At 33.3% G+C, this 16,286-nt stretch overlaps 1 protein-coding gene across 1 annotated transcript; it reads left to right on the top strand.

Moving 5' to 3' along the window:
* Positions 1-4,106: 4,106 nt before the first annotated feature.
* On the top strand, positions 4,107-10,073 carry LOC127867443 (neuropeptide S receptor-like). Its single transcript, XM_052408598.1, has 2 exons — positions 4,107-4,611; positions 8,868-10,073. Exons 1-2 carry the CDS (start codon positions 4,126-4,128, stop codon positions 9,609-9,611), a joined length of 1,230 nt encoding a protein of 409 aa, XP_052264558.1. The 5' UTR covers positions 4,107-4,125; the 3' UTR covers positions 9,612-10,073.
* Positions 10,074-16,286: the final 6,213 nt, after the last annotated feature.

The raw sequence follows: 16,286 nt of genomic DNA, 5'->3' as shown, positions 1-16,286 counted from the left end.
ACGATATAATTGCAGTCTATTAGTTTATATTGATTAAATAATAAACAACACACACTGAGATTGTAATTAAAAACAATGGACTGATATGGCGCTAAAAACTCAAATATTACGGTTATCAAAGAACTATATTATATTTATAAATTAGTCTAATATAACTATAAACTATCAAGGCTTTTAATTATGTTGGTTCTTTAACGAATGACGAATACTGCAATGATCCAGTAATTCGTTTGTATGGTCTTTTTGAATTCCATGTGTAGCTTTGAGATGAACGATATGTTTGAAGTCGATGCAAGTTTCGGTCATCACAATAAAGTGATGGCTATAGTATAATTATTAAAAAGCTAATAATATTATAAAGTTTACCAAAAGCGATACAATTAAATTCAAGCGAATAAAAATGCGTTCATATAACATGAATTGTTTAGAAATCAGAAAGCGCGTAAATTATTTACAATATAGTATATGTCGACATTTAAAATTGCAATTCATATTACAAACACATACGTAAGTACAAATGCGTCACAACGACATAATAAAACAAATGATGCAATATACATCATTTGCATTCGGCAGGTGTTTACTGTATTTTGCAGACAAAACAGAACTATTAGCCACAATTGTTAATGTCTGGCTGTCAAAACCATATTTCCATATCCTAAGGAGCGGCAGGACATATCTCGCATTTGAAGTACGTCAGGCAATAATGTTCCAAAAAAAAAAAGATCAATTCTGAAAACAAAAGCAAAACCCAAAACAAAAACCAGACAAAACACCAATATAAAACTATTATTAACAGCGCATGCAAAGCAGGTTAAATACGTACATTTTATGATTCAATTTGATCACAGTTTGTATGGATTTTCTGGTGGAAATATATAATTTATTGTTTTTAATGTTACCTTTTGGTCTCGAAACTATTACATCGGCAATTTATGGATCTACCGAGAATATATTGTTGATACGCTATAATATGTGATATCAGATAGTTCCGATACGATATCCCAGTCTATGGCCAGCAGGAACAGAAAAGGTGAGAGTAAACAGCCTTGCCTCACACCATTTCTCACTTCAAAGGCATCCGTGAGCTGTCTGCATTACCGAGCAACTTAATTATGTGTACGAACTGACATTTCTAGTTTACACTACATGATTGTTAAATAAGCGATCGGTAATGTTTACATACTTATCGGGTTACAAAAGGCCGATCTATCAAACCATCAAACAAACATTACTTCATTTGAAAATGTTCAGTATTTCAATTTATTTCCATACTAACATACTTTTTATATTTAGTATAATTTAAAAATGAAGCATTCAAAATGGTGAGTTCACATGGATTCCTTTGGGAGCACTTGTTATATATAAATAAATGGTCATGACGGCTTTACTATAGCGTATTTGAGAAATAGTTCCTTTAAAAATGCATCTCAACTGGGGTACGTCATTTCCGCAAGTCGGTTTTCTCGTCATCATGTCTTAATACATTGTTAGCACGATTCAGCAATAATCACTGTGAAGTAAAATATTTGTGTATCACGAATTAAAAAAAAAGTTGCATTTTCGTACCTGAACATAAACTGAGTTAGTTGCATGCCAATTACACTATAATTATTTAGTCAATAATCGTAAATTACCAATATTGGTCAACGTGTTAATTAAATCAGTCACATCTTGCAAAACATATTGGAGACTGTTTATATTATCAACATGTACCTCATATGCAGCAACGACATTTTAGTTAAATATATAAACTACCATTTATCAACGGACATGTTCTGTTACACAGTAAACAATTGAAGTGAAAATATTATTTTAGAATAACTAACAAAGGTGTGGTACGACGTATGCTGCGTTATCACCGTTCGGAAATGTACCGGTATTCGTTTATAATAAACCGGAACCCGTTCAGCGCTGTTTCAGTGCTGGAACTATGTTTGAAGCCATTATTGCCTTCTCCAATAGCTAACGGAAAAAAATAGCAGCAGGTATATAATGAAAGACACCAAGGCAATTGATAACATTAGTTCGGCGGTGTATTATAAAACAGAAAACAAGACAAATGCTTGCATTAGGAATGATGAAAGGGATTTATTTATGAACTTAGAAGGGCGTGTATTTAAATTACGCTTTTGTCATAGATTTTAAATCATTTTTATGGAATAAATGTTTAGGACATAACGTTTCATGCTATATTCATACATTTTATTATATACAAGTATATTTATTTGAAGGATTGGTGCGATATAAGAGAGATGAAACAACAAAGCGCGAAATGAGTTCACATTTGTAAGGATGAAGAACAAGAATGTATAAAGCATAAAGAGCAATTAATAATTGTAATTGGTTAATTTTGGAAGTGATTTATCTGGAATATTGCATGTTTAGAAAAACATTACGTTGCTAATTTACGTACTGAATAATCGTATTTATGAATCAATTACATTATGTTGTTAAGGAATTAAAAAAAGTCTACACCATAGATTAACGTCGATACAGGGGTTGTTACGTAAATATTTAGTAAGTATTCGTAAAAAAAAGTATGACTTCACCAAATACCCGATTGATTAGTTTTTTGTTTATGGTAGATGTTGCTAATTTCAAAGAAATATTTGAATTTCAAGTATTTTTAGAAACGATACGAGATAGGGTTAGCAGTTTGCAATTGTCTTTCAGTTTTAATTCAAATTTTAACAGATCAAAACCAGAATTTATATTTTAAAGTATGCCTTTTGAATAATTCGGTATTATATTCCTCACTTTAACATGTTCCTCTAAACAGTATGTCTCTTGAAGGAACGTCAGTGTATTGTTTACAAAAAAGTCGATGCAATATTACGAATAAGCCTCTTTGATAACACATTATTTCAATTTATTTTATTTTTATTTATGTCCATGTGTATTTTTATATAAATGCGTTTAATATTATTATATCTCGCATTTATATTTATGATTTTAAAAATATTTTTCGTTTTAAAAATATAATTTATTATTAATAGTATTGTCATCTATTGATTTGCCGTTTTGCAATCAGTAATCATAAACCAAATCAAAGGTTCGGTCATTTATATAAGGATGTTTAGGATTCATATGTTTGTTTAGTTTGGATAAGCATGTCATTTCATTTAATGCAATGACTCAACCAGCAAAGTATGCAAGTTGAATTAAATTATATTTTATTTGCAAATCATGTTATCTTACAATTTCTCAAACAAATAAGACGTGTTGTTTGAAACGATTATCGAACGTAATAATCAATTGACCTGTTATCATTTAGTGACAATTAAGCCATGCAAAGGGTTATTAAACAGAAATGAGAGCATTATTTAAAGGGATCTTTTCACGTTTTGGTAAATTGATAAAATTGAAAAGTTGTTTCAGATTCGCAAATTTTCGTTTAAGTTAAGATATTTGTGTGGAAACAGTAACACTGAACATTTACCATGGTCTAATATAGCCATTAGATGCATCTTTTGACGATTTAAAAACCTGAAAATTATAAAGCGTTGCAAGGCGAAACGATTGAATTATTTGGAGAGTTCTGCTGTTGTCGTTTAATTTTGTGAAACTACGAAGATTGCTAATATAAAGTATGAAATACGTTGCCCATATATAATTGGCAGGGTGGCCGAGCGGTCAATTTGGTTTTTACTCCACGATTCCGGGGGGTCACTGGTTCGAGCCTTGCTGCGGGCTACTTTTTTTTCCTTTTTTAAATTTTATTCTTGATTTTTTACTGGTGCTTTTTAGATCCAATGTTTACATTTATCAATATAAAGCATTTAATGACAATCTTCAAAACATGCCAAAATCTGTGAAAAGTCCCCTTTAATACATGTTAGAAGTAACGTTGATATCGAAAACCTATGTATAACAACCTTATAATTGTGCAGCTGCACGTTAAACGGCAATGAACCATATAATGTATGTTTACGCACTTAAATGCATGTTTCTTTGAAGTGGATTAACTATAACATACACATTAGTTCTCCATTTGAGGTTGTAAAATAATAACGCAACAGCTGTAATGCTTAAATCGGCTCAACTTCAAAACCAATATACTTTAAGTTTAAACAAGTTATTGTATTCTTCTATTTCAGTCTAAATAACTAACTCACCGCCGATATGGATACCACTACAAATATTGTAATGAACATCTCACATCAGATGGAGCATGCTATAAACGTCACGGACCGAAGCGTTGCGTTAATTGGGTGTCCGAACAGCGTGAACGACATCGCACTCGACAAAACCTACAGACTTTTGATTCTTTACGCGACCGTATGTCTCTGTATTTTCGGAAGCATTCTTGTCATTTTGTGGACGATTCTGAACAGTCGCGTCTCCAGCAACTATAAGAACAAGCACCATTCTCGTGTGAACATTTTCATACTGAATCTGATTGTAGCCGATGTTTTAGTCATCCTTCTGGCGGTTGCCCCGCAGATTATCTGGGAATACTCGGATCGGCAATGGGCAGCTGGGGACTTTATGTGCCGCGTGTTTAAGTTTATGCAAACTTTTTCCATGACAGCAAGTAATTACATGCTAGTCGTCATAGCAATTGACCGCCATCAAGCTGTCAGGTCGCCCCTAAAGGAGTCATTCTCTGTAAGTAAAATGGTTCTATAATTTAATTTGTTAAATGTTCAATTTGACGTATGATTTGCTTTGCTTACATTTTTATAGTATCAAATTGCCGTTCATCATTCTGCCTCTTGTGCTGCTGATGATGATGACGATGATGTTAATGATTGTTGTTATTATAATTATTATTATTATAAAATAATTATTCAATTATTGTTATTAATTTTTTTTTAGTATAAAACGGTAGTAACATGTCACTTCTCATGAAATGCTCCATGACGTGATAATAATAATAATAAAGTCAATTTTATTGGAAAATACATTAGTACAGAGCCAAACAACATACATTCGATGGTCCCAATTTAAAATGCCATACTAACAAAAACTTAAGTTTTCAGGAGACGTATTTTGTTAAACATTTCTTGCACAAAATCAAATAAATATTATTTTTAACATTTTTAAGTGTCTCATAATGGAGCATGTTTGTATGGAATTAATTTGACGTTAAGTTAATAAATCTTCTGTAAAATGTATCTTCGTCATTTAGACTTGCATTTATGTGATGTTTCGGCAAATTGGACACCTAATTGTAATATATTTTGTTTCAATAGAATAAACTATGCCACTGTTTTCCATTAGATAAAACAAAGCAATGCATATTGTTCTGTTTAACACGGTGGCACAGAGGTGACAACCGCAATTCTGTATTTATAGTGTGGCCTAACTTGTGGGAACAACTTATAAAGTTGAGGGAACAACTTCATAAGTTGTGGCTTCAACTTAATAACTTGTGAAAACAACTTTTAAAATGACTTGTGAAAACAACTAAGTTCGTTGTCCCCACAACTTATTTAGTTGAGTACTCAGCTTAATAACTTGTGGCCACAACTTCATAACTTTTTCCCAAAACTTATTTAGTTGTGACCTCAACTTAGTAATGTGTTCATTTAACGTACAAAGTTATTCCTTCAACTTAATAACTTGTAGGAACAACTTAGTTAGTTGAGGCCTCAGCTTAGACACTTGTGGCGACAACTTAATAACTTGTTCCCACAACTTATTATTTGTTGCCTTAACTAAATAACTTGTGGGACCAAATAACTAAGTTGAGGCCACTTTAAGTTTAACCAATCAGACCGGCCGTTACATCTTTACCGTTTAATCACAATTACTACCCCTTATACTACTTGGTGTTCGTGTTCGAGCGCCGGTCTGAGCACTATCTCTGTTAGCTATAGATCCCCGGTTCGAGCCCTGTCTTAGTACTTGCCATGTAAGCCATGGATTCCAGATTTGGGCCCCTATCTGAGCAATCGCCAAGTTAGCGACTGGGTTCAGGGTTCGAAACCTGGTGTGAATACTAGTCACATAAGTGACGGAATCCGGTTTCGAATGCAAGCCTGATAACTCCCTTTTTAAACGATAGGTCTTTGAGTTTTAGCGCCAGTCTAAGGACTTTGCCTTTTACCGACTGGTAACCCAGTATGAGCATTCGCACCCTACGTAACGGGTCTCGGTTTGGAGGCCCTGCCTGAGCACTCATCCTGTATGCTATGAGCCCCGGGCTCAAATCCCGATTTAAGTACTTAAGTACCATTTAAGCGAAAGGATCCTGATCCAAGTCCTAGTCTTAGCGCCTGACTCGAAAAATGCGGGATTTATAGCTTACAGGGCTAGTGCTCAGACCGGCGATTGAACCCTTCGAAAACCCTCTCATTCCGGGACTCGAAACCAGGAAATGTTGCTTACATAGCTAATGCTCAGTATGTTATGTAAGCGACGGCTGTTTGGTTCGATTCCCTGTGTAAATCCGTAGGTTTTGGTGCGAACGCTCAGACCAAGATTAGCAACCGGGATCCTTCCTTTACTGGGCAAGTGGTAAGCACAGGCTTGAACCCGGGATCCATAGCTTTCAGAGCTAGTACTCAGACTGGGGCTCGAACCCGGGACCTGCCACTGTTGGTGCAAATTCTCACATCGGAATTCAAGCCGTCGCTTATAGGGTAAGTCCTCAAACCGAGGCTCGATCTAGAGACCCAAAGCTTTCAGTGCTATTGTTCGTACCGTGATTCGATCCCCGGGACCGTCGAAAACTCCTAATAAGCTTTAAGGACTAGTGCTCATACCGTGATTCGAACCCAGGGACCGTCGAAAACTTAGGCATCTAGCACTAGCCTCGTAAGCGATGGTTCCCGGGATCGAGCCCCGGTCAGAGCAATCGCCCTTTACAAAAAGGGGCCCGGGTTCGAATCCAAATACCATGTACCACTCTCTTATGAAGCGAGTGCTTCGAGACTCGAAACCGGGATCCGACGCTTACGTTGCTAGTGATCAGACCGGGGATGGAACCCTGAACCCAGTCGCTAACAAGGCAAGTGCTCAGACAGGGGCTCAATCCCGGGATCCATAGCTAACAGGGATAGTGCTTAAACAGGCGCTCGAACCCGAATACACAATGATACGAGTAAAAGGGTACTGTGATAAAACGGTAAAGATGAAACAGCCTATCTGATTGGTTAAACTATGTTGTGGTCCAAACTTATTGTTGTTCCCACAACTTATTAAGTTGTGGCCTCAACTTAGTAACTTGCGGCAAGAAGTTATTAAGTTGAAGGAACAGCTTACTATGTTGAGTCCTCAACTTTATATTTTGTAGGAACAAGCTATTAGTTGTGGCCACAAGTTACTAAGTTAAGGCCTCAACATTTTATATTATTTTGATCTCTTTTTGCGTTCATCAATGCAATAAAATGTACATCATTAAATTATTATATCAGCAAAAGTTTACGTTTCGTCAATTTGCCTTAAAAATACATGGCTATATTGATACTTTAATATATTAATTAGCGCGCAAAATGCCGAAGTTACAATTTTTTTGAGCTTTGTCATTTTGACTTCAATTAATTGCGGTTCGTCATTACATCACTTGACTTTTTTTAGCTGTTGCGATTGGTTAACTCGTTCGTTATTTTGGGGTATATGCGCATTGATTTCCCGCTTTTCACAGTATCAAAATCGCGAAATGCCAAAAATGTAGTTTCGGCATTTTAAATTGGGATCATCGATATGACATGTGATGGTGTCAAAAATAAATGACTATTCAACATGGTGATGAAAAGTATGGTAAATATAAAATGATCCTTAAATAATTATTAATTAAAGGTTGTGAAAATGTTAACCATTATAACATGCGCAAAGTGAAACACACTCGTATGCACCATAAAATAGACAAATGTTGATGACATTGGTTGCCGTAATACTACACACAAAAACAATACAAAAATATGTACTTAATTAATACTAACAGTGACTATATCTTAGATCGAAATCCATTTTAGTAAATTTGCTTGGTTAATATCTTTCTTTTTAAAGTTGTTATATGTTTATTAAATTTTATAATAGAAGGCCAGTGTAGATAATATTTATGTAAAACGGCTTTCTTAAATATATATATAATGGACACACTACCACAAATTGTATTGATTCTCAACTACACCCATATTAAAAATTGTGCACAAGCGTTCGCTTCTATAAATATTTCTTCACTGAATACTGAGTGTGCAGTACAGTGATGTCTCGTGTATTATATTCCTAACATTTACAATAATATCTAAATAGTTTTCAATGTCAAAATTTAATTTAAATAATCGATAAGTATCAAGTTTGGGCAAGTTACCAATATCAGTAACCCATGTTTGTAAACTGATATCCTTTATACATTGACAGATACAATTAACATCACTAGTGGTTATCTCAGATTTATAATACAAAAAAGACAATCCTTATTCCTGACGCAATATCTTGAATATGCGAATTTACGGCATCTAAATCTGGCAACAATTTATTAAGTAAGGAATGTGGAGTCTTCTATATTTTTTAACCATATTTTTAAATGGACATTATCTTTGTTGAGAGCTGGGATGGAATCCCCTAATCTCAGTACGTAGGTCTCTATTTTCAGAATCATAGCATCAAAAAGACTAATTTTTATCATCAATATTGGACGAGATTTTAGAAAAGAGTTTATATAGAAAACATTGCTCTAGACACTTGTTTAGATGAGGCTTCCTGTGCATTTAAATGGTCGGGAGGCGTCGTATTTAAAACAAGTCTTCGCTTGTCGAAAATCATGTGTGTCCGCAGGTTCGGTTGTCCTTTATAGTTGTGACAAAATATCATGAGAAAGTCTCGGCCTACCAGTCACTATAATTGATACTTATTAATACACAGTGCATAAAGATATATAGAAGTTCGTTAATAACCATTCCTTTTTTTTACAGGTATGTAAAATGGCAGGACTGGGTTGGTCACTTGCAGCTCTCGTTTCTCTTCCGGTCGCCGGAATTTTTCACACAAACGCCAACCCGGACGGAGGCATGCGATGTGAAAACATATTCCGATATAGGCCACTGTGGCATCGTCAGATCTGGATATGTTGGGTTACATTCTCGGTGTTCCTTCTTCCAGTTGTTACTCTGCTCATCTCATACATTCGAATCTTCATGGAAATCTCGAAAAAAGCCTTTCAAAGAAACAGTTTGAAATATAAGCCTACAAATGGCGAGCTCTGTTTACGATGTACGCCCTCAAATTCATTGCCTCGGGCAAAATCTAAAACATTTAAAATGACGTGTGTTATAATATTGTCGTTTATTATTTTTACGACGCCTTATTTCATCATTGAAAACCTTTTGTCATTTGGACTGCATTGCGTTATTTCGAAAAAGGTTTATGGGTTGATGGCTGGAATGGCTGCATGCAATTCTGCAACGAATCCCTTTGTGTTCCTTTTCTTTAATGTAAATTTAGAATGGTTGAAAAGCATAAAGAACGTAGGTAACCGCCGAGTAAGTTTTGGGTATAACTCTTACCAGAATGGTTCATCAAGCGTCTATTCACATCAAAGAGCCAGATACAGCACAACCACAACATTTATGAGACCAGAAACGTGTGAATCCTATAATGGGGCGGAAAAAGGTACTTCTGACGAACAAATTAGCAATTTGAGTAAAATGTGTTGCTAAAGTTTCAATTTGCGAATTGAACAGTTGCGTTTATCTGATTGCAGAAAGATAAAAATCAGCTCCCACAAATTTTTGAATAAGTCTTGATATACGACCATTATTTTAAAAACATGCGGATAACAAAAATTACCCGAATCTTCCAGTAGCATAGCCATTATTCGGATTTTGGTTAACGTTTACAAAATGTTCTTCCTATGTCACCGATTGTTTATCCTATATTGATCTTATTACTTCATGTACCTATCGAAGTGTGTTAATTTTTAGCATTATAGACGGTTTAAGGTGTGTATGTATTTGATAAAAGTGTTTTTATAATGTCGAAAGATAATTAAAATATATTCGCTTCGTCGATGGATGTTTGGTTTATCATGCACTGAAATGATATATCACTTAAATGTCTATAGGTACCAGACTAACTTTGCTCATATTCAATTTAAGTTTATGTTTAAACACATTAACAATTATCTGTACATATTGACGTGTATCTCGTATTGCAAATATTCTGTAATTACGTATTTGTGTAGATAATGTATCCGTCAAAGTGCTGTAATAACTATGCTTTAAATAATATTGCTACATGTACGAAACATACTTGCTGAACCTTGGGAATAAAACATCATCACTCCGAACCATTTGCAGTTCACTCTGTTTTATCCTGAATTGTATGTACTACGATCATTTTAAGTTAAGAGATAAATATAAAAGGCATATTCTTAATAAATTGTATGGTGGAGACGCATAATCCCATGCTTCGCTTTCTAGTCACAAATACTTAAAATGTATATATTGGCTGAATTTTTCAATAAACTTTTAGTTTCATTTGAGTGGTAATGAAATATGAAACAAAACAGATTTGAATAGAAATATCAAACAACGTGTTATGACCAGTGTACACCAAATAGCATAAAGCCAAATATTAGAGGTTGAAATATATTGTACAACAAGTAGAAGATGTTTAATTATTTGAGATGTTATTCGTAAGTTAAAATGAGCAATAGTGACGTTGTCCTTTATATTTTATCAACGTTATCTGTCAACAAGAAAAGCTCTGTTAATTTTATTGGGTAATATATTACCATTCAATATTAATTTGAAGCTTTAATATCTAGCCATCAAACGTTTGCAATAGGATACCTTAACACACTTTGTAGTGACAATAGTGAGAATTTCCACTTGATCGTTTAAGCTGCAGGATGTTTCAATGTGTTGATTTAGGTCCATTTTATGGGTTAACTTTAAACTATCCTTAACATTATTTATGCAGTAAATAAGGTATCAGTGTTCCGATTCATGAGATAAAAATGATAACAAAAACGAAACCAGAACACACGCACTTCGCGTATTGTTCTGCGTGATTAATGTGTGGTAACGTATTTTACAAGCAAGTAAAACCTTAAAACCATTTTCTCATGCATGACACTACCATGGAAAATATATTTTAACTTTACATTTACAATTATCCACACGCTGGAAATGTAATCAACGGTCGGTATTTAAAATGTGACATAAATCCGCACTGGACATGTGCATCTGCAATAGTATGTACATTAAGAGTTCGCGCTTCGCGTTCACAACAATGACCTGCAAAATCAATTCTCTTTTCCTTTGGTTATATGATTAGTCTTGTATTTTTTAGTAGTATTGAAATTATCTCATTTGGAATTGTGAAATGAATAGCCATACTTAAGCCGCTTGACAAGACGTGGTCATATTCAGATTAAATAGGAATGAATCAGTCATAATTAGTATGCTATTGTGCGGGTAAACATTTGTTAATTCAATTGCATTACTTTTCCTCAATATTATCGAAAGCCGTAGTCATGTATCCATACTTTAATGTGTGTTGTCTGGAACCAATTCTGTCTGTCTACAGATCTTGAGAATGTTTGCTTTGATGTGATCAAACTATAAACTAACCTTATGTGAGCTCTCTCCTGACTTTCCTGAAGAGACTTTATTATGAACAAATGAGTATCTTATCCTTTGAAAACATGCTTTTAAAGATGAAAACATGTTGAATTAAACGGATTATGATTTTTCCCTAACAAAATAAACCATTTATTGACAGATCAATTAATGTTGATGTTTTATAAAAAAAAATATATGAGGTTGATCAGACATATATGAAGCGAATAAACACGCAGATTACAATCACGATTAAATGGGAAATATAGTACACTTTTATTTTATTAACTCGTGTTGTTATCAAAATAATATTAGTGGCGGTTTATGTTACGCTTGTCATTCCAAACAATAAGCGCGCTTAACAAAACACAAATCAAGCAATGGTGTATAGTTCTTCGATTGATATGACATATATTTGAAATTCTGTGTTTGCTGTTAAACATGTTTAAAATAACACTGGTATTACATGTGTTTACTGCTAGGTGTATATGTTTAAAACAGTTTTGTTAAAATCGTTTTACGTATGATATCATGTCTGAGTGTAATGGGTAATGAAAGTTTAAACAACGAACCAGAAACCGCTGATGTGTTAGAGGTTTTGACCTCTAGTCATGAGTTGTAAACGAGTTGAATTGGACACATTTATAACACACAATTATTAGTAGACATACTGTGCGTGCTGATAAATTCTACAATAGAAATAGATGATGCGCATCTTTTCAAATCAATCAATTATGATTTATCTTGATTTCTATGGTAAACTGGTTAAAGAATGCATTGTAGCATATTTAAAAAGCTTGCTTTATGAACAGATCATGTGTCATTGATTTTAATACTAAAAAACGACATTTCGATATTACGGAATAATGCATAGTTACTGTCGTACCAGTAATTGAAACAATTATTCATGAACCCTGTCGAAAAATATCTGTCTGCTTGTTATTATATCGAAATGCAAATACTTTTTAATTCATTACATGAATGGCAGTAAATTGATATCTCAGCAAAAACAGAACGTGAAGTGTTATTTTGCTTGACGTATTGACAAATCTAATGGATGTATTGTCTGAATTATAGAAAGGCTGCATGTATTTTCAAAATATACAACCGCATTTGTTTTCTCTATGTGTTATAGGGTATGCATGGACCTAGCGCATGTAAATATGTTTAGTCGCCTGATCTACAGACTAATGTGACAATGTATGAGTAGAGTAAGCCTTATCCAGTCTCCGTCTAATATAGTTACACATAGTTCCGTTGTGTTTTTATATTTAACATATAGAGATGATGCTCCAGTAACAGTACAAGGAAAAAAATAAATGACGTTATCAGCTAGTGTTTACCTGAATTGACCAGTGCCATTTTGCCCATTAAATAAAGTACAATGCATTCAATACAAAAAACGAATAATAACAACTAGCTTGATCGCTGAAACGATCATTGAAAAGTATTCAGGAGCGGAAAAGAGGTTCAAAGGCTTACCAGACTTCACAGATATTATCACAAAACACACAAATTATGTAGATTCACATCAATCTCAAATCTTTGTACTTTAAATTAAGTAAGAGATAAACATTTCAATTTATTTTAATATCTTATTAACCAGACGTGTTCAAGTTCAAAGATCCATGTTTTGTCATTAACAGAACCCATTATGTATGATGTTTTATTTAAAAACAAACTGATCTAAGTATCTTCGTTTGTCAAAACAAATTCATCTGATTAATGTATTTACATCTTACATAAGCATCTGCTTCTTAATTATTTTCCGTGATTATCAATAAAATATTCTTCGAACGGTGGAATGGTGTAGCGCGTTAAACTTCAATCACAACTCGAAAATGCATCAAAATGAACATCTTTTAACTAAAGATAACATTTACACATGTCAATTGCATTTCTGTAATCGGATGGTTTGTTTGTCGTTTTCATAATCGTGTACATAAATCGCACATGATAAATGCCTCACAAAAGGCTTAATTTTGATGGAGATATTCACTTACAAATGAATGGAATTAAAATTAAATGCAGTCATATTTGAAGCAGGGTTGTTGTTTGTATCGCTCATTTAATTCTATTTCGGTAAATAAATTTAAAAAATGTATCATATTAATTTATTTTTTCATTTAAAGTGCCTGAAGTAACAGACCTCCGAAATATATTTTTAACGCAGTGGTTTACGCAAACTTCGAAAGTTTCTCAAAACCCTTTAAGGTTATTTATAAATTTTCATTTTCAAGCGGGTAAATGTAATAACATAATTATCTTCCGGAACTCGTGCGTACACGCAAAATACAATCGAAATACAAAAACCGAAGATGATGTGAAAACCTGTAAATGAGCGATTTTAGCAAACATCCTTCTTGCAGATGACACATGTCCAAATATCACAATATGATTTATTTGCAGCACTCCTGGCACAAACGAATGAAACATAAACGTTTTTACAATCTGCATTTAACCCGACAAACATCGTTAAATATACATTAAGGTTCAGAATTTTGTGAACACGTATTTAGCTAGAATTAGCTAGCATTCAATATAACATGGGTAAAGAAAAAAGAACTTTATTAATTTAATGTATCGTGCTATTTGTTATTGTGGGCCGTTTACTGCAGATGTGGCATCCGGGAATTCGTTGACGTGGGCAACATGTTATTTTATTGCTCATGGTTTTGAATAGCATGAATCAGAGCATTAATGTTACAAACCACATGATTTATGTAATTGAACATTTGACGAGAAAATGTTGTGCATGTTAACATATGAATCGTCCGTAAAGCGGTTTTATGTAGGCGTCACTGTTCGACGAATACGAAATGCGACAAAACTGAAAGTTAATTATTAAACGACAGTGCTTCGTATTATTCTTTGTAAAAAATAAATGCATTATGTGTAATTATAAAACGTTAAAATGTTAATATTTTGGTCGGTTCAGTGCCAAAAGTGAAATATCCTGCTATTTAAGTAAAAACAAACCATTTATTAAATGTCAGTGTACTCGATACAAAGCATTAACACAAATTGTTCAATATATTTTCTGATTGATGCCGTATTTATTAATACGCTTAAAAAACAATGGTCGTTTATTGTAATATTCCATTAGCAAATGAAATAACTAGAGTATGCATACTTATTTTCCTGTATGCTACTTTATACATGTTTCCTTATCTATGGCTACCTGCAAGCTTCATGTTATCATAACAACTCAATACATTGCTTTTATCGAGCACCCAAATATGAATCAATTTATCTATGCTCACTATTGTGTAAAACGTTTAACAATAAAAACTTTGTAACAGGTTTGGTTTTCAGAAGAAAAACCATTTTGTATATTTGTGTACGTATAAACGTAAACCTTTTTTATTTGCAGATCCATTCGATAATTTGTATTTGTCATGTTTCACCATGATGATTGGTAACCAATCACCAGGTTATTGTGATCGCTAGAATTTTAATTGTTATAAGCAAAAGGTACCCATTTGCATGATTTGATCATTTAGTTTTAAATCATCTTGTATATGAAGTTCATGTTTATGTATTTTTATCAACGGATTATATTGAATAGCATAGACGTATATTTTAGGTTAAGTTAAACAACTACTATGCGGTTTAAGCCGTTACTATTGACTATGCATACATTTCATGAATAAAACATACAGTCGTCTCTAAAGTATTTGTCAACCGTTAAGGTCATGGAAGTGTGATTTCTTGTATGAAATAATGTGATTTATAAACAATTGTATTTCCCGTATCGTTCCGGCGATTTTGCGACCTTCATAAAACAAGCTACGACAGGTCAAGAAATATAGCCGCAAAAAAAATGAATAAAAAAGTATAGCATGCGTCGCCCTTGTGTCGTTCTGGTTGTTATTTTATTGTCTTTCTGGCTTTTTGTCGTGATGGCGCCCTTTTCAGCATGCCAGAACGCTATAAAGGGCGAATAATACCATTATTTATAAATCGGCGAGTATATTAGTTGTTGATAATTCGAACATGTAGGTTTTGTGATCTAACGTCCGTAGAAAATGAGAAACATTTTCTACTTATTATATGTTATTTATATAACAATATCAAGACGGACATGCTTGGTGATATCTTCTTAAAACATGACTTCATTCATCTTAACCCAGAACGAAGGTTTTGTCATATATTGAATTTATACCCCGGGAAGACTGCAAAGTTCATTGTTAAAGCATATTCACACAGGCAGTCCGTAATATATTAACTGTAAATTTGAATCCGTATCAGTGTTGTCACTTTAGTTGATAGAATTACATTATTTGTTTGTTATTATAGTATACCCAATTGCTTAATGCTGCTCTGTGATGAAAAACCGTTTGTAAAACACTATAATATTTTAACATTGACCACATAATCGTGACCACTTGAAGCTGTATATATTTGCTCTATATATGATATCTGTGTTTTCTCAGTTACACTCATGCATCACTTGTTATGACCTAGAACGATATATATATATATATATATATATATATATATATATATATATATATATATATATATATATATATATATATATATATATATATATATATATATATATATATATATATATATATATATATATATATATATATATATATATATATATATGTTTTACGTGTAGAATGAGCTTAACAGCTGAGGTGAATTATAGGCCCAATGGGCCGGGTTCTTATTTTATATGTAAATATTATTGTTTGATTTATATGAAATGCACATGTCACTATAATAAACTATTTCCTTACATACTTTACTCAGTTGTTC

Source organism: Dreissena polymorpha, chromosome 1 (genome assembly GCF_020536995.1).
Source record: "Dreissena polymorpha isolate Duluth1 chromosome 1, UMN_Dpol_1.0, whole genome shotgun sequence".
Taxonomy (NCBI): domain Eukaryota; kingdom Metazoa; phylum Mollusca; class Bivalvia; order Myida; family Dreissenidae; genus Dreissena; species Dreissena polymorpha.
This window is presented reverse-complemented; position numbering and strand designations above follow the sequence as displayed.